The 25600-nt window shown below is 42.3% G+C and overlaps 2 protein-coding genes and 1 long non-coding RNA gene across 3 annotated transcripts; 2 read left to right on the forward strand and 1 right to left on the reverse strand.

The window, feature by feature from the left end:
• The first annotated feature begins 2535 nt into the window (after positions 1-2535).
• On the forward strand, positions 2536-22429 carry LOC134878777 (uncharacterized). The gene is made up of 3 exons (XR_010167722.1): positions 2536-2955; positions 22174-22244; positions 22333-22429. It is a non-coding gene; the product is annotated as an uncharacterized LOC134878777 (long non-coding RNA).
• Positions 7201-9605, forward strand: LOC134877617 (uncharacterized). The gene is made up of 6 exons (XM_063903182.1): positions 7201-7703; positions 7977-8105; positions 8281-8474; positions 8658-8805; positions 8956-9160; positions 9261-9605. The coding sequence occupies exons 1-6, from the start codon at positions 7491-7493 to the stop codon at positions 9569-9571; spliced, it is 1200 nt and encodes a 399-aa protein (XP_063759252.1). The 5' UTR covers positions 7201-7490; the 3' UTR covers positions 9572-9605.
• On the reverse strand, positions 8724-11250 carry LOC134877618 (uncharacterized). Its single transcript, XM_063903183.1, has 4 exons — positions 11114-11250; positions 10484-10800; positions 9935-10128; positions 8724-9809 (listed from the first exon to the last, which is right to left on the reverse strand). The coding sequence occupies exons 1-4, from the start codon at positions 11207-11209 to the stop codon at positions 9631-9633; spliced, it is 786 nt and encodes a 261-aa protein (XP_063759253.1). The 5' UTR covers positions 11210-11250; the 3' UTR covers positions 8724-9630.
• Positions 22430-25600: the final 3171 nt, after the last annotated feature.

Genomic DNA, 25600 nt, shown 5'->3' on the forward strand with positions numbered 1-25600 from the left:
TATTAAACAACTTTTTTTGGTTTTGCAAATCTGTTTCCTCTTTTTTCACCGGGATTATATAATATTTTGTCACTTCCCTTTTCTGCCTAGAGTTTTGGGGAACGTAACACCAATAAAAAGTGAACTTTCCTTTAAAAGACCGTAAACGCAAAAAAGCAAGAACAACCAAAGCGATGCTAAAAAAGTGGTAAAAATAGGAAAAAGTTCATTAAAAAAGACAAATAAAAACAAGCACATAAATAGTTAAAAAAAGAAATAAAAATTGCATTTTATCACAATACTTCTGTAATTTACATTACTCTTATCATACATATACTGAATTAAAGGACAGCAATACCGTCAGCTATTGTTTAAAGCATCAGTTAGGCTTCAGTGTTCGTATTTCTCAACACAAACACATATTATAATGCTGCAGCAGATGTCACCTGGCAGCATTCCTGTCCATCACACCCACATGTCTGTTGTTCATTCATTTGGCTTTACTAATGTGAACTTAAAAATAGCCCCAATTTCACCTCTCAATAAACACCATTGTGTTCTATTCAATTGTTTCTGTACTCACATATGCTGGGAGACTCTGATCTTGAGAGTAAGAATAGTGCTAGAAAAGTGTTCAAAAACTTCAGGGGAAGTTCAAGTCCTGCATTCTAATACAGAAGATATTCCAACTTAAATATGCTTAAAGCATGCATAATCACCATACCCCAAGTGCTCCGATTACCACCAAAACCGTACTATATCACTCATTTCTACTGATTTATTACCTTTCGAATGTTTCATTTCTAAAAATACAACAGGTTTTTTTTTGGGGTGGGGGAGTAATACAAATATATAATGGCTGAAAGTAGCACAGTAACAAAATGGTATTCAAGTATACCACTTAAGTAAGTATGCTTTACTTTATAATTATTGTGTAAAATGTTTTCATATTCCACCAGTAAGTCAAATATGTTGACTGACTGGTTAACCGACAGCAAAGACTTACGAGGAGGAAGCCATTACACAAACTAAAATACCTTCCCTGTGGTTGTACTGGAAGGAAATGGAAATTTGTGTGAAATTGGTAAAACTTGCATATGAATTATTGATATTTAGATGTAATGTATAAATGTATTGATTATGTTGTTTTCTGTTTGTAGAAGCGCACCATTTACTGAAAAACTAAACGATAAAATTAAATGTTTCTAAAATTTCAACTCTGCGAGTGCTGATGCCATAGGGCGGGTCAAAATGACTAGTATAAAGTGATGTGCAGGGGAAGAGTCAATCACTCAAGTGTAAACATAAACATCATCAAGAGAAACAAGAATAAAAAGGGCACGGTAACTGATGCTTAAAAGGGACAGTGCACAGCATTTTATCCCCTCACCTTCTCTTAACAGGACTGCAATAACAAGCTAAATTGCATTACACCAACACCTCTAGAAGCTCTAACTGGCTTCAACATTACCTTAATATGTCTTAGCATAATTACTATGACCTTGCATAGAGTAGCAAGCTTTATCAACCTTTACTTGCCAAATAAACCATTTAAAGCTTTTAAATGTACTGTTAATAGGTAATGACACTTATTAAGGTGAGAAATTAACCGTTTTGATTACCAATATATGATCAGTTTATCAAAACTTTATCAAAAGTAAACACACCACACTGTTAAAAATGTTTTGTTACAAGTCAAAGTCCTCTTTTCAAAATTGTGCTACAAAAGGGGACACTAATGGTGCATCCTTTCAAAGGAAAAGAAAGAGCTACTGTTATTTAAAACCAAAAAAGCCAGAGTACCTGCTGTCTTTGCTGTCTAAGGGGATAAACTTACCGATAGTCAGATTCAAACTACTCTGTCTCCCACCCTGGTACTAAAAACGTTCAAAAGGGACACTGAAAACAAAACAAATCTGTGCAACCTTTGGTCAACACTCACCTGATGTGGAGCTTCACGGGGTTTCGCCTCCATTCTCTGCTGCGGACTTGGGCTGGCTTTTAGACCTGGACCATCTGGAGGGGGTACGGCTCTGGACCTGGACTTGGATTTGGACTTGGATCGGGACCTGGATCTAGAACGAGAAGGGGCCTTGGCCTTCTTGTTCCTGGGAGAGTGAGACTTTGACCGGGAGAGGGACCTTTATCTGCTGTAGCGGGATCGGCTTCGGGAGCGAGAGCGGCTCCTGCTGCGGGACCGGCTGCGTCTCTTGTGTTTCGGGCTGGGAGAGGAGCTGGAGACATTCAGTGTATTAACTTAGGATCCAACATGTGGAAACTGATGGAAATACACTGTAAAATTTTAAGAACAAATATTTTCAGAGACTCAGACTATTCTGTCCCTCAGTTTTGTTGTGTTTGTATATTTCACATGTGAGGTTTATGTAATGTAATGTGCCTTTAAGAGAAGTCTATTGATTTGCGAGAATAGCTGGGTTTCAGTCACGTGATTATGATGACGCGCGAAGGTGGCGCGATTTGAGATGGAGGGCAGGAAGTAAAAATGGAGAATACTCTATGGAGGAAACCGTTGCAGAGAGTCCGTATTGTACGGATTTAGATCCAGTTTCAAGACAAAGATACAAGCAATTAATTAACAAATCTGTTGGACCTGACCCATATCTCATGAAGATGAGTGAGTTTTCGACAGAACCTAAAGATTTGCCGACAATCGAGGCTGTTTATCACAAAGTATCTGGTCCTTCAGACATCCTACTACACCAAACTGCTGATGAAAGTCTATAAAAGTCTGGAGGCATATCACTTTTTTGTCAGCGGTTGGGTCCACAGCCTCGGTACCAAACGGCTCCACGATGATTATCGTTTGGTGTTCGCCAGGGTGAGTGTTTGTTGGAAGACATCCGCCATGACGTCTGTCAGTTCGTGCGTGGCAACAGGACCTTTATGGAGACAGGGACAGTGTTGGATGAAGGGAAGAGGGGACAACCAAGAACATCTGAGGAAAACATCCATTGTGTAAGACAACCCTTTGATCGTTCTCTCTCATCCATCCGTACTACTGCGATTGTACGCGTACGTTCTTGAAAACCGAATTCGAGGTTTGCATAGATTTTCTGACGATCACATTTGTAATATTTAATAATAATGCTGGTTACACACCTTAGTACAATAATTGACCTTGATCATTTAATGTCCCATTCCCACTGATGCCCTCTGATTGTGGGTTGTCAGCTGGCTGCTTCGGTTCGGAGCTCTCGGCTGTCTGCTTCAGATCCGGGCTCATATCCGGGCTCTCAGCAGTCTGTTGGAGATCCAACATAGCCTCAGCACATTCCGACTGTCTCTGTTGGTCTTCCTATAGCTTCATCCTCTGCTGTCGTTGAAGAGATGCCTCTGATTTGGACTTAGTTTTTTGGTAACCGAGTTTGACCTTCGTAGCCCAGTCTACCGACTCAACGTCACTCAAAGCGCTAGGGCAGCCTAAAAAGTCCCAATGAAGTCCCTATTAGACTACCGGCAACTTAATAATCATTACTAAGTGACAGAGCATTTGACGACAACCAAATGCTATATAAACACAGCCACAAAAACCAAGTAAGCTAGCTAACATACCTCTGACGAAGTGGTCGCTGCAGACAGGCATTAGCAGACTCTGCTCCTCCCGACCGCAGACGTAGGTTTAAAATCCACTTTTTACAGCGTAGTTCTGAGAGCTTTTTACATTTCTCACCTTTGGCAACGACAATCTTTGGTACTCTATAAAACACCCTTTCCTTTTCCCGGTTAGAACGATTGGAGCCGCCGTAAACTACACAAAACATTAGCATTTTTTCGTACGGCAGATCCTCAGAAGCTACTTCACTTCCTGCCCTCCATCTGAATTTCGCGCTCTCGCGATGCAGCAGTGTGACGTCACGTGAAACCAACCTATTACCGCCATCTAGTGGCGGTAATAGGTTGGCTGCAGAAAGGGCTCCTCTCAAACCCCACCAAGAATGTTGGTATCTCCCAAGCTTTGGTGTTTACCACCCACAAAAACCAGGCAAAATTCAAGTGCCCAGTGTGGAAATGTGTCTCTTAATCAAGTGCTACTTAAAGGCCCAGATCTCAACAACAGTCTTGTAGGTGTGCTTCTCCGTTTCAGAGGTGAGCCATTCGCTGTGATGGCTGACGTGGAGCAGATGTTTCACAACTTTATGGTCAGGGAGGACCATCGCGATTATCTATGCTTTCTATGGTTCCGTGAGCACGACCTGGATGGAGAAGTGGACGAGTTTCGAATGACAGTTCATGTGTTTGGAAACTGCCCATCCCCCTCAGTCGCCATGTATGGACTCAAGAGAACTGCTGTGGAGGGAGAGAGGGAGTACGGCAGCGATGTGAGGAAGTTTATTGAGCACCATTTTTATGTAGATGATGGGCTAAAGTCATTTGCTTCTGAGAACGAAGCAATCGACATCCTCTGCAGAGCACAAAAAATGCTGGCTCAATCTAACATCCGTCTCCACAAGATTTCGTCCAACAGTCCTGTAGTCACCAGTGCCTTCCCAGGTGAAGATCTAGCCACAGGTCTGCAGGGACTCGAGCTTGGACAGCATGCCCTGCCCATGCAACGCAGCCTCGGACTGGGCTGGAACTTGTCCACAGACCAGTTCTCATTTCGAGTGGAAATCAGTGACAAACCCTTCACTAAACGCGGCGTACTATCGGTCATCAACAGTTTGTATGACCCACTTGGGTTCGCTGTGCCGGTCAGCATTGAAGGACGCTCCATTTTGAGAGATATGCCCGAGGACATCGCTGAATGGGATACTCCACTACTAAAGGAGAAACAGGACAAGTGGCAACAATGGAAAGACTCTCTAAAGCACCTAGAACAGCTTAAGATCTCCCGTATGTATACAGACATCTCACTGTCCAAAGCACAGAGAAAGGAAATGCATGTTTTCTGTGATGCATCCACAAAAGCAGTCGGGGCCGTCGCCTACCTGAAACTTACAGCTGCTGATGGACACAGTGATGGGGGCTTTCTTCTCGGCAAGGCCAGGCTGGCTCCAAAACCAGACATTAGCTCTGTGCCGCTGTGCTGGCTGTAGAAGTGGCTGACATGGTCCAAGAAGAGCTTGACTCTACATTTGACGAGGTAAACTTCTACACCGACTCTAAAGTAGTGCTCGGCTACATTTCCAATGAAAAGAGACGCTTTTATGTGTATGTACATAACCGTGTGGAACGCATCAGGCGCTCAACTCAGCCACACCAATGGCATTATGTGCCCACACATTTAAACCCAGCCGACCACGCCACACGCGGACTGCCTGCTGAGCACCTTTCCCACTCTACATGGCTCAGTGGGCCTCCCTCCCTTACTGACTCAAGGCAAGGTCAAATACTGGAAGTGCCTTTTGACCTCATTAACCCCGAGCATGACACTGAACTGCGCCCAGAGGTTGTGTCTTGTGCTACCTACCTGTCAAAAGGCACGCTCAGAGCTGCAAGGTTTGAAAGATTCTCCAGTTGGACCCGTCTGTTAAAGACCATTGCCAGGCTGCGCCACATCTTTTAAAGGTGCACCTGAGAGCGCATGCCATGGATGGCCCAAGTGTAACAAGAATATCGCTGAAGAACAACTCCAGCAAGCCAAAGCCATCATCATTCGTGCAGTTCAAAGTGAGGTGTATGCAGATGACATCAGACACCTCGAACATGGTGAGTCTGTCCCCAAGCGGAGCCCACTTAGCAAACTGAACCCAATCATGGACACTGACACGATTCTCAGAATTGGCGGCCGGCTAGCTAAAGCTCAACTGACGGCGGACGAAACACGCCCCATACTCATCCCCTACAAACACCACGTAACTCGGCTCATAGTCAGACACTTCCACTCACAAGTGTGCCACCAGGGCAGACACTTTTCGGAAGGCGCAGTCAGAGCTGCAGGGTTTTGGATAGTGGGTGGGAAAAGAGTCATCAGTAGTGTTATCTTTCATTGTGTTACATGTCGCAGATTAAGAGGCAAACGACAAGAACAGATCATGTCAGATCTGCCAGAAGACAGAATGTGCACAGACCCTCCTTTTACATGTGTAGGCCTAGATGTTTTTGGCCCATGGCATGTCACAGTCAGAAAAACACGTGGAGGTCAAGCAGAAGCTAAGAAATGGGCGGTCATCTTCACATGTATGAGTACTCGTGCCATACACATTGAAGTAATAGAGTCAATGGACACTTCGTCGTTTATCAATGCACTACGATGTTTCTTCGCCATCAGAGGCGCTGCCAAGCTGCTCAGATCAGATTGCGGTACAAATTTCGTGGGCGCTTGCAGAGAACTTCAAATTGACAAGAGAGGCTGTCACAATGGCAAAATCCTAACACCTATCTTGGAGACAGCGGTTGTGAGTGGCAGTTTAATCCCCCACATGCTTCCCACATGGGCGGATCATGGGAACGCATGATCGGCATCAGCCGGCGGATTCTAGATGCGATACTGCTACAGCACGGAAAGGCCAAGCTCACACATGAGGTGCTAGTAACATTCATGTCGGAAGTCTCTGTAATAGTTAATGCAAGGCCACTCACAGCAGTTTCCACTGACTCAGAGCATCCTGGGATTCTCACCCCTGCCATGCTGCTCACACAGAAAGTCTGCATGCCTCCAGTCACCCCAAGCCACTTTAATGACCGTGACCTGTGTAGAGCACAATGGAGACGTGTACAGTACCTGGCCAACGTCTTCTGGGGACGTTGGAAGAGGGAATACCTCAGTGGGCTACAACCTTGTCGCAAGTGGAGAACGCCAAAACCCAACCTACAAATAGGAGATGTCGTCCTGCTTAAAGATGGGCAAGAGAACAGGAATGACTGGCCTCTTGGGGTTGTTGCAAAGACTTTTCCTAGTCAGGACGACAGAGTAAGGAAGATCCAAGTCAAGATAATACGCAACGGCGAACAGAGACTGTACTTGAGACCTATCAGTGAAGTTATCCTGCTGGTGCCGAAGGACCACGCCTGAAAGGCTTCTCGTATCCTTTGAAAACAGTGTGTGGGTTACTAGGTCTGACATCTTACTGATGTCAGGCGGGGAGTATTCTGTCCCTCAGTTTTGTTTTGTTTGTATATTTCGCATGTGAGGTTTATTGTAATGTGCCTTTAAGAGAAGTCTATTGATTTGCGAGAATAACCGCCATCTAGTGGCGTTTCGCGGGAGCAGGAAGTGAGTTTGTATTGAAAGCTAGAGTACAGCCGAGTTAATCCGTGTATCATTCGTTCATTTGTTTTTCCGATTTCAAAACCAAAACCAGAAATCGGATAACGGTTCGTTTTCTCGTTTTTCCGATTTCAATACCAAAACCAGAAATCGGATAACGGTTCGTTTTCTCGTTTTTCCGATTTCAAAACCAAAACCAGAAATCGGATTACGGTTCGTTTTCTCGTTTTTCGTTTTCTCGTTTTTTCGATTATGCACCCCCAAACGGAAATGTTAGTTGTCAGGGAAACCGATCGCGAGCCAACAACTGACTCATGCCACAACTGATCTGTAAGGAAACATGGCTAATTTGGAGTCTCACTACGAGATGATAAATCAACTCTTTCTGTCGGGGAAAACTCACGCCGAAATGTCTGAGACATTGAAGAGTATGGGAATTAAGGGGTCCTCGGAGATGTCGGTGAGGAGATTCTGTGGCGACGTTGGGCTGAGACGGAAGGGGCACATCACAGACCAAGAGCTGGAAGAAGCTGTCCTGACATCTATTCAAAAGGTGAGTAAGCCTAGATCTAGAACTAGGCATTTGTTTGAATATTATTGCCATAGCCTTATGAATACCGAAAACGATTCAGGGCCAGATGAGCCCCAGATAGGAAATAGATCGGGCCAAACATATTTTGCCGTCTGGGCTAAACCGTAGCCGAAATAGCCTAGCCTCGGCCTAATAATTGAATGTAGGCTAGGCTACACACTTGTAATCCTTTATGACTTTATTATTAGGGTATTTGTTTGTTTGTTTAGTTGTGTGTTTATTTACTGTCCATAGACCGGTCCAACGTACGGACGGAAATTTATGACAGGGTACCTGTCATCTGTGGGGGTGAAAGTGGGTGAACCGCGAGTGGGAAGGATCCTACGAAACGTCCATCAGCCCTACAATGAGCTACGTCGTGAGGTAGGCCTAACGAGTGCGCAAAAAATAAGCTCTAAAATTGCTGACATCATGAATGTTAACTTAATGTTGTGTGTTTACTAGGCCTACATAGTAATCATATTTGCAAATAACGTGAATGTTTCTGTTGATGTTATTGTAGGCCTATTTTTCATTGATTGGATTGTACTTCTTTTAGGGAGCAAGAAACCTGAACCCAGTCCCTTATCACGCAGACTACACGGGCCATAAATTACACATGGACCAAAACGAAAAGTTGGGTATGTTCGGAGTGACCCATGTGTTGGCTGTAGATGGGTACAGCAGTAAAATTATGGCTCAATTCACGATGCCCGTGAAGAACAATCTGATCATCTATGAGGAAGTTTACAGGCAAGTTGGAAATCCTCTATGTCTACATCAGTGTTACATGTGTGCTCAAAAGCAAATGTACTACACAAGTAATAGCCTACAAATGATTCATTAATCCATTCATTAATGTCATTAATTAATTAATGCCAATTTACACTGCTCTTTTTCATTTCTTTCTTTCTTTCCTTCCTTTTTTAAATACAGGAAAGCAGTTGTCAACAACGGAATGTGGGACCAGATTAGAGTTGATCACGGCAAGGAGTTTTATTTGACGTTATACATGCAGGAGAAGTTGGCTGAACATCGACACAACACCAATAGACTCCCTTACCTGCAGACAACCTCTTCAAAGGTATTTTTTTCTAGTAGTACTAGGCTACTACTACTACTACTAGCCTACTACTACTGGGATCTGTCTTCAGCCTTTTATTACTTTTGGGTGGTTAAAAAATGTCTGAAATGTCATATACAAAACGTTTTTTTGTGTGTGTGATTTAAACAGAATCTTCGAGTGGAAAGAATTTGGCCAGAGGTCAACAACCGGGTCAACTATCCCATCAAACAGGCCCTCATCCACCTACAGGACCAGGAACTAGTGGACATGCAGGACAACACAACTAAATTCTGTGTGTCAAACTTGGCCTGTCAAGTCAGTGCAATAGGACTTGCTCGAGTTGTGCAGTCCTGGAATGCACATAGGATACCAGGTAAAGTGTAATAGCTTACAAGTGTAATAGCAGTTTTTCACTGACCAAAAAAAAGGGAAAAAATTGTATAAAATGTAAAACTTTTTTTTACTCATTTTAGGCAGAGGGATACCAAACCAACTTGCGGCTGCTAGGTGTCCAGCCAGCTGTCCTGTAGAGCTGCTGCCCAATGCTGCTGAGGCAGCACATATGTACGAGGAGGAGATGGGATCATCTCTGACTTGGGTTTCAGCCTTTGGCTCTGACCCGTTTTCATCCGATGAACAGAGAGGTCTAGCAGAGCAAGCGTTTGGGGAGAGGTACCCGGACATGTCTCATCTCTTCGATACGGTCGTTAACCAGGACTACACCATGTTTCAGGAGGCACTGCTCCATCTAATTAATGTCTCTGACATGCATGCAACATTGTAAATAAATAAATACATATGAATCGTGTTAAAATCAACATCGTTTTGAATTATTTATTTATTTTAAAAAAGCTTCCTCAGCACTGCCAGGGCCTCGTCCAACCCAGCCACTTCATTTGTCTCCCTGTCTTGACACCGACACTTCGGGCAGTAGTCGTGGCTGTGTTCCCACTGTTGAATGCACGACCTGCATCCGATGATGCTTCTGCAGCAAGATGAAAAAATGGGTTTTTCCACAGGACCTGTAGATTAAAAAACATAACATTTTGGTAGACCTTAATTGTTTTTCCTTAGGCCTACGTGTTTAGTTTACCTTCTTGACTTGGAAATCAACTTGATAATCAACTACAAGTAAAACTGTACTAACCTGGGCACACAAGGCAGCCAAAGACAGTCTTCAGGGCATTCACTTCTCCCTCTTGTAGGCACAGTAGAGTTGCTTTGCCAGTCCCTTCTGTTACCTCCTTGATGCTCTTGGTGACCTCCTTCAGGCCCTGGGCTGCCTCGATCACCTCCTCTATCTCGGCCACCACGTCTTGAAGACCAGTGTCTTCTCTACGACTGAAAAAACATTTTGAATTTACAATGTATTATTTATTATTGAATAATGGAAAATATAAACAAATGACTGGGAATTTACAGTCCCCTTTAAGGCGAGAGGGCACACCCCCGAATGCCATTTATCTCAAATGTGGGTGATTTTGAGATTGTTTCAGAATTTGATCCATTTACATGTCTTCTTTCAAAATAGAAAACTTGCCATACAAAAAAAATTAGGTTTTTATGCCCCTAATAACTGGAGAAGTTTCAAAGTCCTGCCTATTAATCCGAATCTAGGTGTGCCCTCTCGCCTTAAAAGACTAAATTAAATTGAAATACAGCATTTAACTATTTAGATGTTATGACAAAAGACTACCTTAGCCGCCTCCTTTTGCCAAGCTGTCCCAGCTGAATCTCAGGAACAGCAAAAGTCTTCCTAGAATTCTGCTTCCAGAAGTTGGATCCTACAGTGACAGCACAAGAATACAAATATCGTGGACGTTGGTCCGCTGCTGCTGCTGTTGCTGTTGCAGGTGGTGGTGGTGGTGCTGCTGCTGCTGCTGATGCCGAGGCATCCCCATGCACCTCGTAGTGGCCCCGGTCCACCAGATCCACAGAGATGAAGTGCCCGTTCTCCTCTGGGAAGATGGCGATGTTGTGGTCATCTGTTAAATAAATAGTGTCCTTCTGCACCTGTGTGATAAGAGATGAGATTATGATTTGTTACATATAGGGGAGACCGGGGTAAGTTGAGCCACTTTTTACATAAAGGCGTAATTTGAGTGATAAAGGCGTAATTTGTTTCAAATCTTCACATCATACCAAATTTCAAAGTGTCATGTTACTATTAATGCAAAAACTAATTGATAAACTTTCATGGTTAAAATAATATTCTCTTTTTAAATATGTTTTTCAGGTGGCTAATCTTACCCCATGCATGAATAAAATAGTGAAATAAAAATTAAATAGTGAAATTAGACAGGATTGTGTGATATAGGCTACTTACTTGAAAGATGACAGCTATTTTTTCGGTCTTGAGGTCCTCTGGTCTCACTGTGACCCTCTTTTCTCTCAAAAAAAGTACGTAGGTATCCATCTGCATTATAATAGTAAACGTTGCATCAAATATGGTTGTAAAGCGCTGAAGGTTTATCATGCTAGGCTATACTTTTCATTGAAGCAGTTAACATCATAACGCTCTGTTTTGTACAGCTTGAAGGAAGAGTGGACAAGAACAATGCAGTGGTGAGATCTTCTTATGTATTTATTCCAATGTCATTAGTTTCTGTTGTTTTGTAAGGATGTTATAAGTCTAACAAGCAGCGTGGAACAAGTGGTGATTGGAACCCAGTGACTCCCGCGGAAAGCTGAATGAAACTAGAGGTTCTAGGCACGTTAGCTAGTTATACAACAGCTAACTTCATATTCAGCTAACAGCGGCAGTTTCAGCATGTCAAATAAACGTAACAGACGGCCTGTATCTTTTTCAAAAAGTTAATATTTCGTCTTATCGCTGCTAAGTTGGGTTTTTATCTCTCTCTCTCTCTCTATATATATATATATATAAAGAGACAACACGAGAGGAAAATCGGTCCACAGTCTGACTGGGGTGTTCTTTTTAGGTTTTCAGTTCCCCCAAGAACAATGTCTAGCCACATCATTAAGCGCACAATGGAATAATTGGTGTAGCACTAACTATGTCCTGTGCTAGTGTTTTGCTTACATTATACATTTACTTATTCTATTATTACTTTGGCCACCTCTAACTGTTCGCGTAAGGCATTTTTTGTTGAGAGTTCACTCACCTCAGAACAGTGGCGGCGCTACAGGGTTGCTTGCAGTTGCTCTAGCAACCCCACGAAATTACTCAGCAACCCTAAAGCAACCCCAGACTTTTTGTCAAAACGACGACCTATTTAAAACAATAATCCACGCTTTGCTTGACATTTTAGTAAAACGGCATTGAACACGTCCAAATAAACCTCTGGCCGAATCATATCCGGCACCATCCCTAGCTACCATTTGTGTCATATGAATCGGTGGAACGGAGGGAGCGCATAAAAAACTTCAACTCTGGGCCGTGGGCTCTCGTTCAACACGACCGTTAACAGCCTGGGACCCTCCCCCACCCAGCGCAGATTCTGCTCAAGTGACGTAATAATATCTAGAGATTGAAAAAGAAAAAACACACACAATTTACACTAACTATCCCAATACAATGAAAAACGATTATTTAATTTATACATAAAATAATAAATTTCATTAATACCATATTCGTACGAAAAATATATAAAATTTCAGAAGTATATGCGGACATCTCGCGAGAGATTGTCAGTCAGAGATGTTCGTTGTCGGCTCGTTGGTGCATGCTTCAGAAAAATGGAAAAGTTTTTACTATTTCGTAAAAGACAATCAAGTTCAAACATACAGGAGGAACCAGCTCACAGAAATACGACCCGCGATGGTGAGACTGAGGATGGGCTCGTTAGCCAGAATTCTGTTGGACTTGACCGTCGTTCGGAGGGGGATTGTGCGAGACCAGAGGAGCAGCCTGTAACGGGTGTGCTAGCTGGAACGGGTGTGCTAGCTAGGCCAGCTACCAGTGAAGGTGCACCGGCACCACCAGAGGATATAAGCCAGACTCCGGGTGACGACCTACGTCGTCCTGTGCTGGGATCATATCCCAAGAAAAAATCCAGTTCACAGATGCGCGCCTTTACCCCAGGATGGTATCAACAATATTCGTGGGTTGAGTATTCGACAATTCGAGATTCAATGTATTGTTATGCATGCAGGCACTTCGGAAGGAGGGGTATGGGAGTCCACCAGGACGCTTTCACAGTGAATGGGTTTAGCACATGGGTGAAAGCACAGAAAACACTACAAACCCACAACATGTCAGCGGTACACAAATATGCAATGGCGGCATGGGCTGAATTCAAAACAAGGAGAGTCGCTGGCTCTAGGATTTGCAATGCGCTGGACGAGGGCCATTCTCAGGCGGTGCGTGAGAATAGGGTGTATATGAAGGCTGTTGTCGAGGCCTTGCGTTACACTGCTTGCCAAGGGATCGCTCTTCGCGGACATCGGGAGGGAGACGAGTCCTCAAACAGAGGTAACTTCTTGGAATTTCTCCATTCAATTAGCAAATTCAACCAAACTGTAGCTGAGAAAATTGCCACTTGCGCACAGAACGCCAAGTATACACACCATAGCATCCAAGACGAAGTAATTGCATTAATGGCCAACATGTTAAGAGATAAAATAAGTAGTGATGTGCGAGACGCAGGGATGTTTGCGCTTCTGGTGGACGAGAGCAAGGATGTCAGCAAAAAGGAACAGGTGTCAGTAGTGGTCCGCTACCTGCAAGGGGATGGAGTCCGTGAGGACTTCCTTCATTTCACACCAGCAGAGGGTTTGGACGCGGAATCATTGCTTGCGCTAATCAAAAACACATTATCCAAGTGTAACATCAATCATCAACAGTGCATAGCCCAATGCTACGACGGCGCCGCAGTTATGTCCGGTGGCAACAGTGGTGTGCAAGAGAGATTCCGAAGAGAGGTCCCCCAGGCTCTCTATGTGCACTGCCATGCGCACCGGTTAAATTTAGTGTTAACAGACTGTGTAGGCAGAATACAAGCAGCGGGAGATTTTTTCGAAGGCGTGCAAATCCTGCACAATTTTTTTTCTAGTTCTATAGTGCACAATTTGTTCCTGCAGAAGCAGAAAGAATTAGAGCCAAATCAACAACCGCTGGAATTGAAATCTCTATCTGAGACGAGGTGGGCGTGCCAATACTCTGCACTTCTGGCAATAAAAAAAACGCTGCCTGCGATCCACGCAACACTTCAAGCCTTGATAAGGCAGCAGGGGGCTCGATTGAGGACAAAAGCTAAGTCCATAATGGCACTGTTAGATGGACAGTTCGTTCTGCAGCTCACTCTGTTTGAGGATGTGTTTCGCACCACTAAATTTCTGTCTGATACACTACAGTCCCCAAATCTGGATTATTCATCAGCTTTAGACCTTGTCGAGTCTGTCACAGCATCCCTGTCAGAAAAACGAAATGAGACATCGTTAAAAGACATATCTGACAAAGCACAGGCCCTGTGTGCCAAGACGGGCATCAGCACCCAGCTCAGAGAGGAGCCACGTTCAAGACAGCCTCCAGGTCATCTCCAAGAGTTCATAATTGACACACAGACAGGGCAAAGGCAACCACTTGCCTCACTAGTAGATATCAGGAGACACTGTTACTACAATGTCCTTGATGAACTGATCAATGAGCTGAGAAGGCGTTTTTCTGCAGAAACCTGTGGCGTTCTACAGGGCACATGTGCCCTGAACCCAAAGCACAAGGCATTCCTCAGCATGGAGATGTTGTGGCCAATGGCTCAGCATTATGGGGTTACACATGACAACCTGACTGCTGAATTGCACCAGATACAGCGCCTGCTCATAACTAAAGGGCAGCAAGGACACTCTGTGGGCACTACACATGAATTTTTGGCCCTTCTCCAGCCATACAAAGACTCATTCTGTGACATACATAAACTCCTCTGCATATCCCTGACGGTCCCAGTAACATCTGCAGCATGCGAACGAAGCTTTTCTTGTTTGGCACGAGTGAAAAATTATTTGAGAAATCGTTCGGGAGATTCAAGAAACAGTGACCTGGGTTTACTAGCCATCAGTGCTGCACGTGCAAGATCCCTTGATGCGGATGCCATCGTTGATACCTTCGCTGTGAATCATAACAACAGACGCATTGTTCTGCTGTGATATACGTGTATGTAAGTGTAGATTATTCCATTGCATTGTTAGTTTAACACTGGCCACCGTACTTGTTATGTTATGTATCTGGCGCGAGCAGTTAAGTTCCTCAGTCAAATCAAAGTAAACTACAGTAACGGTGACCTTGTGTCGTGTGATCCTTGACTCATATCATACACAGAGAGTAGACTTTTTACATGGTGTCAGAAGTAAGTAAGACTTTATTTATATAGCACATTTCATACAAGAGTTGCAGTTCAAAGTGCTTTACATAAAATCAATAAAAAAACAAGCAGCAAGAGCAATACATGGAGTAAGAACAATAAAAGTTTAAAAGTAAACGAAGTAAACGAACCTTCTCGCCTATTTTACCGTTTTATACCGTGTACGGGTAGTGTTTGTTTGTTACGTTACGTTTTGTTAAGTTAGCCACAGCAAGAACGTCAACGAGCCATTTTTGATACACATCATTCTATGCAGTTGCACAGTGCGACATCTGTCTGTTTGTGAGCAGTGAGCTCCGCTGATTACTTCCAAGTTTGCAGTATGCAAGGCTACATTACACTATGCAAGGCTGAATGCATGACTATGGGTCAATTAATGTTGCGTTGTGCGCTGGGGGGGGGGGGGGGGGGGGGGGGGCGGCGGGGGTGCTGTTTTGACTAGCAACTCCACACATTCATGTAGCAACCGCATAGCAACCCCAACGAAAAATTGCTGGCGCCGCCACTGCCTCAGAAGAAGTAGTAGTATCGCGACGCGCTCTCTCTCGACTCTGGCACCTACTAACCCAACAAAGTTAACGTCGTCTCTAGGGCGGCGGGCTTTCAGTGCACGAGCTTGCCGAAACGTTCTGGTTCCACTCTGGTTGTAGGCCTAACTGTGTTACTGCATCATCACAACATTGCTATGAGAATGCAGAGTCTCAAGTAAGCGATTAAGACTGTGTCATTACCATTTTAGTGACAATAAGGTTATGGGTATCACAAAGTGCCTTTGGGACATTGTAATTCCTGTTATAAAGTGATGTCAATGCTCCATATTGCAATGTAATACATACAATAAAACAGGCATTAATGTGACCACCCCATTACTGAGAGGGGTCCTTCCAGAACCAGGAAGTACAGAAGACATCACTGGAGCACATGGACTCCGGATGAACATTGTCTCTCATATAGCTAGGCCACAAACTAGCATTGACTTTGAAAATGTCCACTGGTGCAACGCACTGTCCTACAGTACAACATGAAGTCAGTTTCACTTATTTTTTCCTTTACTCATATCATAATGAAACTTAACATAGTGAAAGCAAACATGTAAACCAACATTTTTTGTATTACAAGTTATTACAAGTTGTTACAAGTATTTTAATGAAAAATGTATGTAAAAAGTGTTGGATAGTATAACAATGATATAATCACTATGCAGCTTTAAGGATGAAATGAAGATTCCTTGAGTTTTATACAAATTATAATGAATGTAACCCAGACATTTGGGTTAAGTCTCTATGTGTACATCTTATAGTATATAAATAACATAATTCTGAATTTGTTGGGGGTATGTCTGATGTGGAAATATAATTGGGACAAACTAATATGCCTTGTGCTTATCTATCTTACCTGTCCAACATTCTCTGAATTAAATAATGGCATTCTTTATGTCGTTGCACCGGTGGACACATTTTAGGACTACCACACCAAAAAGTGAATGTTATGCAAAATATATGAAGAATTAGAAATGGACACATTCAGTTTTGAATTATTCACATATAAGGGAATATAATTATATGTCATTGGACATATATTTTTGAATTATTATTTTTTTCACTTTGGATTTGAGTTCACGTCAACCACCCATATACTCATACCTGGTTTTTTTCTGTCTTCTTCCACAGCAATGTGATGTTCCTGATTTGGGATCTGCTTCTCTTGCGTCTGTTTCCGAAGAGTCTTACTTTGTTATCCCACCGGACAGTGTCCTTCAAGTTCCATTGGATAGGCCACAGTTCTCCAAGACTTCATCTTTATTCCTCAACATTATTCTCTGCAGTCTATGACATCACTCCTGCTTAAGCTTCTCTACGCTGACTACCATAAGAATTAAGATTTATGATAGAGGACCCTCTCATCCCCTTCATCAACTCCCACCAGACAGGAGATTCAATCTACTACCACCAACTACAAGAACTCCTCAGCAGAAAGCTTTCTTAACGGACAATAAAGTTTATTTATCTATCTTATCGTATTGTTGTATTTTGTTGATATCACCCACGTGATAAGCAGTGTTGGGAATAAAGCATTACAAAAGTATGTAATTACTGTAATGCATTATTTATTTATTTCCTGTAACTAATGTAAGGCATTGCAGAGGGGGGAACTGTAATATATACTAGTTACAATGCTAGTAACTTAAGTTACAATACGTTTTACTGTAACCTGGATTTTAATGGTGTTCAGTGTGGTGGGTCAGAAAGCTATTCCTGAACCTGCAATTTTTTTAGTCTGTTAAAGTTACTTAAGTAATGCAAAAGTAATGCCTTAGGCCTACATTTTAAATAGTAATAGGCCTATGGTAGTGTAAGGGTTGAAAAGACAGTAGGCCTATGCCTATTGGGTAGGCCTGATCAGTAGGCTGCTTTACAGTTTTTGAGTAACTTGCCCAACAGTGGTGATAAGGTGATTTCCTAGGTCTACTCTTGTATGCCTATATGGACTTTCATGGGTTTTTCATAGTAAGCTAGCCTGATATCAGCCAACAACAACAATGCACATAACAATGACAGACCTACGCGAATAGGCTACGATGGAGATTGCTAAAGTAAGGATTAAACATATGACGTATTTATTTAGATCAAATGCTCAAAACCCCCATGTTACAAGCTGCTTCATACAGTAGGCACCGATGATCTTTTACCCTGTGGCTCGCGATTGTTTGGTTTCCCTGACAACCAAACGAGCCCTGCCAGCCCTGCGCAAGAATCCGTGTATCATTCGTTCATTTGTTATCCGATTGTTTCATTTTCCATTTTCCGTTTGGGGGTGCATAATCGAAAAAACGAGAAAACGAGAAAACGAAAAACGAGAAAACGAACCGTAATCCGATTTCTGGTTTTGGTTTTGAAATCGGAAAAACGAGAAAACGAACCGTTATCCGATTTCTGGTTTTGGTATTGAAATCGGAAAAACGAGAAAACGAACCGTTATCCGATTTCTGGTTTTGGTTTTGAAATCGGAAAAACAAATGAACGAATGATACACGGATTCGAGTTCTCCGCACATGTCGTTCCTGTGTTGTCTGCCGTTTTCCTCACCTGTTGCACTTAAGAAAGGCATAATCTGTAAATTCAGTACAAAGATGCCCTATTATGGATGCGTATTGATACTTTCGTGTTGTGTTATTATGGTCGGAATGTTATTTAATCCGTAAAAGCTACGTGTTAGCGTATAGCATTTTGATCGCTATTTGATATGTTATTAGTTGCTAATGCTAAAACCGGAGATTTGTTTATTTTACACATGGCAATACTGTTGAATGTGAAATGTATGTTTTTATACTGAAACTATGCTCTTTATGCTTTTTCTATTGTCACAGTTTTACAAATTAAGAAATGGTTTTGCCAGTAAAGCTCAGAAGAATTCCACGAGTGACTCACGAGTGATTACTGAAGCCATTTATGTTTAGCTCGCTGCATAAGCTAAAGCAGTGGTCGCCAACCCGTCGATCGCGATCGACTGGTAGATCTTTGAAAAATTCCCTGTAGATCCCCAAAATAATAGAAAAATAATTACACAAATACATTATGGCTGATTAATGTTCAGTTTTGCAAGCGCCTTTTTTTCTCTCTATCTTATCCGATCCAGTCGTTGTATTTTTTCAGCGCAACAGGCGGCATTAAATTGACTAATAAGATCAAAGAAGGATACTGACACATTAACTGTCGCAAAATGACAATATACGGCACTAGCAGGTGATAGCTAGTAGACGGCAATGTTGTCAGCTGGCATGGCGGAGGCTCCGAGAAAGAAGTCGAAAACGTATAATTTCCATGAGGAATGGGAAGAGGAATTTATTTTCACAATGGTGAAAGACAAGTGTGTTTGTATGCTGTGCCACCAAACTCTGGCGCTGTCTAAAAGAAGAAAACTGGAGCGGCACCACAACACCAACCACGACAAATTCAAAGACAGTTTCCCCGCCGAAAGCGCAATCCGCGCTAGGAAAGTTGCTGAGCTGAAAGCTGGGTTGAAGGCTCAGCTGTCGCTTTTCACAAAACCTGCTGCTCAAAATAAGGCTGCGACTAAAGCTTCATTTCATATTAGTCACCTTTTGGCTAAACACAAGAAGCCTTTTACAGATGGCGATTTATTCAAGGAGGCAATGGCCATCACTGCAGAGACGGTTTTCAACGGCTTCAAAAACAAGACGACACCAAAACCGCGCTCCGCAGTTTCCAGCTTGGCCCCAATACAGTGGCGAGGAGGGTCGAGGAAATGTCAGGGGACGTGGATCGACAAGCGTTAAAAGATTTGTCACACTGTGAATATTTTTCACTACAGTTTGATGAATCCCTGGATGTAATGGAAACAGCTCAGCTTGTTGTATTTTCAGGATGGCGTTCCCGGACTCTACAACAAAAGAGGATCTCCTCATTCTTTTGCACTTAAAGGAGAGGACGAGAGGTGAGGATATTTACAACGCGTTTAAAAAATATGTCCGCGATAATGACATCCCGATTCACAAACTGGTGGCAATTACGACTGATGGAGCCTCATCGATGCGCGGTGTGCGCGCTGGATTTATTGCGCTGTGCCGTAATGACCATGATTTTCCTGACTTCGTGAATTACCACTGTGTCATTCACCAGCAGGCCTTGGCGGGGAAGGTCGTGAACTTTTCTCACGTTATGACTCTGGTGGTCAAACTGATCAACTCGATCAGAGCAAAAGCGCTTCAACACCGCTTATTCAAGGCGTTATTGGATGAGCTCGATGCCGCGTACGGAGACCTACTCCACGCTGATGTCCGGTGGTTGAGTCGCGGCAAAGTGCTGCAGCGATTTGTTGATTTGCTGCCCGAGATAAAGACTTTTCTGGAGACAAGGAACGAGGAGCATGAGGAGCTGTCAGATGATCAGTGGCTGCTGGATCTGGGGTTTCTGACAGACCTGACGGCAAAACTGAACGCACTGAACAACGAGCTCCAGGGAAAAGACCGACAACTGCCCCACATGATAAGCGCAGTGAATGCGTTCAAGGCCAAGCTCGGTGTTTGGAACACACAGCTGAAAAACGGGAGGCTGACACACTTTCCCAACCTGTAGAAAATGTCACAGGCCATCGGTGACAAGGACGCTTTTCACCCTGAGCAGTACTGTGTTCACCTGGACAAAGTGGCAGCAGAGTTCAGTCGGCGTTTTAGTGAATTAGACGTCATGGAAGATATTGCTGCATTCGTCTTAAACCCATTCCTGACCATTGATGTGGAACAGGTAGCAGCCAAATTTCAGCAGGTATTTGCTCTGCCTAGTGGGGTTGACATGGAGATGGTTGATTTGCAAAATGACATTGAGCTGAAAGTAAGATCACGGGACAGTACCTTTTGGGGAATTGTCAGCAGGGAGAAGTTTCCACTCATCACCTCATGTGCACTAAGAGTGAGTGCCCACTTTGGATCCACTTACCTCTGTAAAATGGCGTTTTCACAGATGAAAATAATTAAATCAAAGTACAGGAGCCGCCTCACTGACAAACACCTCACAGACTGTCTCAGACTAGCTGTCTGTAGCTATGAGCCAAACTACAAAGCACTCACAGACAGTATTCAGTCACAGCCATCTCACTAACCTGGGTGAGTAACATGCCAGTTTTGACATCTGATGGCAATGTGAAAAGTGATGATGCATAAGATGGTACATAACTGCACTGAGCTTATTTACACTGACTGAGAATTTTGTTAAAACAAAATTACAGTTCTATTTTAATAATAATAATACATTTTATTTATATATATATTCTAAAATGCAGATGTTATGTAACTTGCATGAAGCTTGAGTGGATAAGCATAACACTGCATGTGATCTGCTCACTGCTAGTGTGTTTTGTGTGTGTGTGCCTTCTATGAACAAAGTAATAACCTCATACAAAAGGAAATAGGCCACACCTCTTTTTGTTTTTGGACATGAAGCTGTACTTGGCCTAATTGCATTGAGAATTTTGTTAGCATTACAGTTCTATTTTCTAAAATGCTGATATTAATGTGACTTGAATGAAGCTTCAGTGGATAAGCGTAACACTTGATATGATCTGCTTGTCTACCATAAAAAAATACTGTCATACACATTCCTTTTCTTTTTGTGTTGAAATGAAATTGAATAATTTAGAATTGAAGTTGATGTGTTAGAATTGAAGTTGATGTGTAGCTATGGCCAGTTTGATAAGCTAGTTACAGTGTTTTGTTGCATAAATTTGAACATTGGACCAAAGCATTTCACGTAATTCAAATACAGTTAGCCTGAATAAAAGGCGTCAAGTTGGAAGTACAATCTGGGCTGTCTTTTTCTTTCAACGCTTAAATAGGTAGATCTTGCCTCTCACCAAGGTGACGGTCAGGGATCTTGGGCTTAAAAAGGTTGGAGACCACTGAGCTAAAGCATTCAGTTTAGCCGAGGGCAGAAGACAGACAAAGACGTTATGCACACATTAATTTACACTTCTTTAATTTAAGTACTTCTTGAACTAACTTGCTACCTCGATTCAAAATGAAACGTTAACACACGCCACCCACATAGTTCGGCCTGCTGTTGATATACTCCTATGCCCTCAAACATGCAGATAAGAAAAGTCATGTTCACAGTGGCTGAACAGATTTTAATCATTCAAAATGTAATACAAAATTTAAATGTTCTTTTAATTCTATGCCACCTTTACTGCAAAATTACCCTTACCAATCGCTTACAATGTTAGTTACAGTGTTATATATATATATGCACACTCAAACGTACATTTTAGCTCAACAGAAGATGTCCCTCAACAGTCAAATGTTTTTATTGTACTATTATATTTAATTATTAAATTACCATAATTGTACGTTTAAAAAAAAAAGCCAAGATGCTCTAAATAGATTGTCTCCACTTAATTTGAGCTTTTTCATGTTTAAGTAATGCGACACTCCAGCTGTGAGTTATTTTCCAGTAGTGAGGACATTGACTAAAGCTAAAAGCTTGACGTGATGGTTCGGGGATATTTTAGAGGACATTTTTTCCTTTGCCAGTAACATTGAGTTTCTGTGCAGGCCAACTGGCGACACTCCAAAGCAGCGGGAAATACCTGTAAACCAGATCAACCAGTGGGACTAACTTTATGGTAAATGAATTTTTCTTCCCTGTGTGTTTCATTGTTTTGTGTGCATGTTAATGGTCTGCAAATGCTAAAATCCCTGTGTTTTTTCCAGAGCGAGTTTCTCTCCACATACCCCACACAAAGACAGGAAGTATAGACACAAGACACAAGAAGAAAAGGTATTTAAAAATAAAAACAGGAAACCAAAACAAAGATCATGACAGTTAATAACTTTAGATCATAATTATATTATTATTGCAAATCCTAAAGGCAAGGAAAGTTAGCCAAGTAAAAACTTCAATATTTACCGCCCACCAAATACAAGTGCTTTAATATTGTACTTCAGAAAAGTATTGACTTAAAGTACTTGGTTACAAAGTCAAAGCTGTTGACAACCATAAATGGCGTAACCAAAAAAAAAAAAAGATAGTAATGCATGAAAAAGCAAGATAGCGCTGTATAATTCACAAGAAGGTGATTGCAAAGAAGAACAAAATGGAAGTGGCTAAAACCTAATTTACGAACCGGCTAAACCAAGCTCCTGAAAAAATAAAAGGTGGCAATGGCGAAATACCAAGATGGCAAAAAAAAAAAAATATTTGGAGACAGCCAATCCCTGAACCTCAAGGTTTTACAACCAACTGGTGACCTCAAACTAAGTCAAAGTTATTATGTCCCTCCCTATATATATTTATATAGTATACGGTATAAAAGGGAGTATTGGACGAAGTTAACCTGATGGTACATGGAAAGTATCATAAAAGTTATTATAATTCATCCATGTTCAACACATCCCATCCTGTAGTTCTCGAGACATTTCAGTAGAATCACAAATGTGTAAAAGTTGGTAGTCAGAGGATTAACATAGTCATGAAGGTTTATCCTCTGGCGAACATAATCGCTAAACAAAGTTTAATTTCAATCTATCTCTACGTTTTAAGCACTATTGTAAATACAGTATCCACTCTCAGAGCATCAGTTAGACACACTGTACCCATTGTACAACCTACAATATAAACATTGTAATATAAATTCATCTGTGTCCACAAATAGCAGAAAGCTTGAGTCACTTATTCTTCCAGTAACTGCCTCTCAAACTGGATTTACAGGACAGTGATGCTGGATACTTATAATGACGTGGCGGCTCAGTGATCGGTGGTTTTGTCCTGCATCCATGTTCACTGACTTTGTGTTGTCCTGGAGTTATGGAGCAACATGCAAAGCAATCAGGTTCGTATTTTTAGGGCCAAAGATTTACCTTGATCACTTACCTTAACAACCGTCCCATTTGTTCATCTGGTTTACAGGAATTTCCCGGTGCTGTTTGGAGTTTCGTCAGTATGACTGAGCTTGTATCATGTACAATGTGGTGGCGCTCTAGCCAATACAAGCGTGTGGGAAAATGCCTTTGCCAAACATTCACCAAAACCTATATAACACACAGGAAAGGAGCAACCCCAAAAGCCCAGTAGGGCCTACATAACTACAGAATATCATCAGACATACAACACACAGTATGTCTGAGGCATCTTTTCCTCCAGTAAAACCCCCAATGAAACCTTTTTCTATTCTATTACGTACATTTACAAGATACATACTTGGGTATTACAAAGTCACAAATTGTGAGCGATGTTGTTTCTTGACAAAAAAAATGTAAACTTTTTTTCTCATAAAATGTGAAACTTTAATCTCAGAGTTTATTCAAATGTATTTCTCTGTACTTTTTTTCCTCTTGAATATTAATCTCAGAGAATATATGGACATTTTATTTCAGGGAATACCACCCCTGTACCTAGGTCTGTAATTATAATTAGCAGTTATTGTTTACAGACAATAGCCCTAATAAGGCTAAAAATAATAATTCAGAACAAACACTATATAGACAAAAGTATTGGGACACCTAAACATTACACCTACAGGAGCTTTTATGGCATCCCATTCCAAATCCTTAGGCATTAAAATGGAGTTGGTCCCCCCTTTGCAGCTGTAACAGCTTCCACTCTTCTGGGAAGGTTTTCTACCAGATGTTGGAGTGTGTCTGGGAATTTTTGCCCATTCATCCAGAAGAGCATTTGTGAAGTCAGACCCTGATGTTGGACGAGAGGCGCTGGCTTGCTATCTCCATTCTAGTACATCCCGAAGGTGTTCAGTGGGGTTGAGGTCAGGGCTCTGTGCGGGCCAGTCAAGTTCTTCCAAACTAAACTCATCCAACCGTGCCTTTTTGGACCTTGCTTTGTGCACTGGGGCACAGTCATGCTGGTACAGGAAAGGTTCTTCCCGGAACTGTTTCCACACAGTTGGAATCATAGAATGACTTGGTAAGATGAAGCATTAAGAATCCCCTTCACTGGAACTAAGGGGCCTAGGCCAACCCTAGAAAAACATCCCTTAGCATTATCCCTCCTCCACCAAACTTTACAGTTGGCACAATGCAGTCATACAGGTAACATTCTCCTGGCATTCGCCAAACCCAGACTGGTCCATCAGAGAGCCAGATAGAGAAGCGTAATTGGTTACTCCACAGAACACGTTTCCACTGCAGTGTTGGTGCTGTTATTAATGTCAGAGCTGGATTGGAGCTCTGCAGTTATTGAGTCAGCAGAGCTTTGGCCACCTTTACGCACTACGCGCCTCAGCACTCGGCGACCCCGCTCTCTGACTTCACATGGTCTGCCACTTATTGGCTGAGTTGCTGCGGTTCCTAAACGTTTCTACTTTGCAAGATCTGACAGGCAGTGAGTCAGAATATAGATATTATGTGACGTTTGGTTTTGTTATTGACCTCTTCACTACAGTGGATTTGTTGGTTGAACCCTGTACTTGTTAAAACTGAAGTTAACATCTTATTGAAGTCGTTCTCAGCAAGATCTCGGCCAGTGTGTAAAGTGGCATCCGTGAACTTTAGTGTGTGCCAACTAAAAACAGGAGTGGCAACACTTCTATGTAAAGGTCTCAGGCAGGATTTCACATTTAACAGTCTTCAGAGCTGACAACCTTTAGAAACCATACAAAGCCCCACATAGGACTGAATTGATGAATAAGCATGTGGATTATAGGCTTGTCAGTTTGACAGACAGCTGAAACAATGAGAAATAAACTCATAATCGAGCTCTATTTTTAGCTGACGTGTCCTTTTCAAGGTTCAACAAGGTCTGACACTTTAGCAGAGATTTTCTCCACAACCAGAAATAGAACTGAATCTCAATTTGTGACGCACCTTTATCCTAATCCATACAAATCTATTGAAATCTTGTTATCATATGCTTTCCTTTTGTTGTTTGGCACCTTGTACTGAAACTTGGCACTAATATAAATACAGTTGGAAACTCCTAAAGCTGCTCAAGATACAAACAGGTCAAGGTCAGTAAGAACCACAGATG

This window comes from Eleginops maclovinus, chromosome 16, assembly GCF_036324505.1.
Source record: "Eleginops maclovinus isolate JMC-PN-2008 ecotype Puerto Natales chromosome 16, JC_Emac_rtc_rv5, whole genome shotgun sequence".
NCBI classification, from domain to species: Eukaryota; Metazoa; Chordata; class Actinopteri; order Perciformes; family Eleginopidae; genus Eleginops; species Eleginops maclovinus.

Excerpts from the sequence above, each read along its gene's own strand:
- LOC134877618 (XM_063903183.1), bottom strand. The coding sequence starts at position 11,209 with ATGCAGATGGATACCTACGTACTTTTTTTGAGAGAAAAGAGGGTCACA. Across the intron at positions 10,129-10,483 it reads GGCAAAAGGAGGCGGCTAAG|TCGTAGAGAAGACACTGGTC; the intron begins GTAGTCTTTTGT and ends ATGTTTTTTCAG. Across the intron at positions 9,810-9,934 it reads TGGCTGCCTTGTGTGCCCAG|GTCCTGTGGAAAAACCCATT; the intron begins GTTAGTACAGTT and ends TTTAATCTACAG.
- LOC134877617 (XM_063903182.1), top strand. The coding sequence starts at position 7,491 with ATGGCTAATTTGGAGTCTCACTACGAGATGATAAATCAACTCTTTCTG. Across the intron at positions 8,106-8,280 it reads ACAATGAGCTACGTCGTGAG|GGAGCAAGAAACCTGAACCC; the intron begins GTAGGCCTAACG and ends TACTTCTTTTAG. Across the intron at positions 8,806-8,955 it reads TGCAGACAACCTCTTCAAAG|AATCTTCGAGTGGAAAGAAT; the intron begins GTATTTTTTTCT and ends TGATTTAAACAG.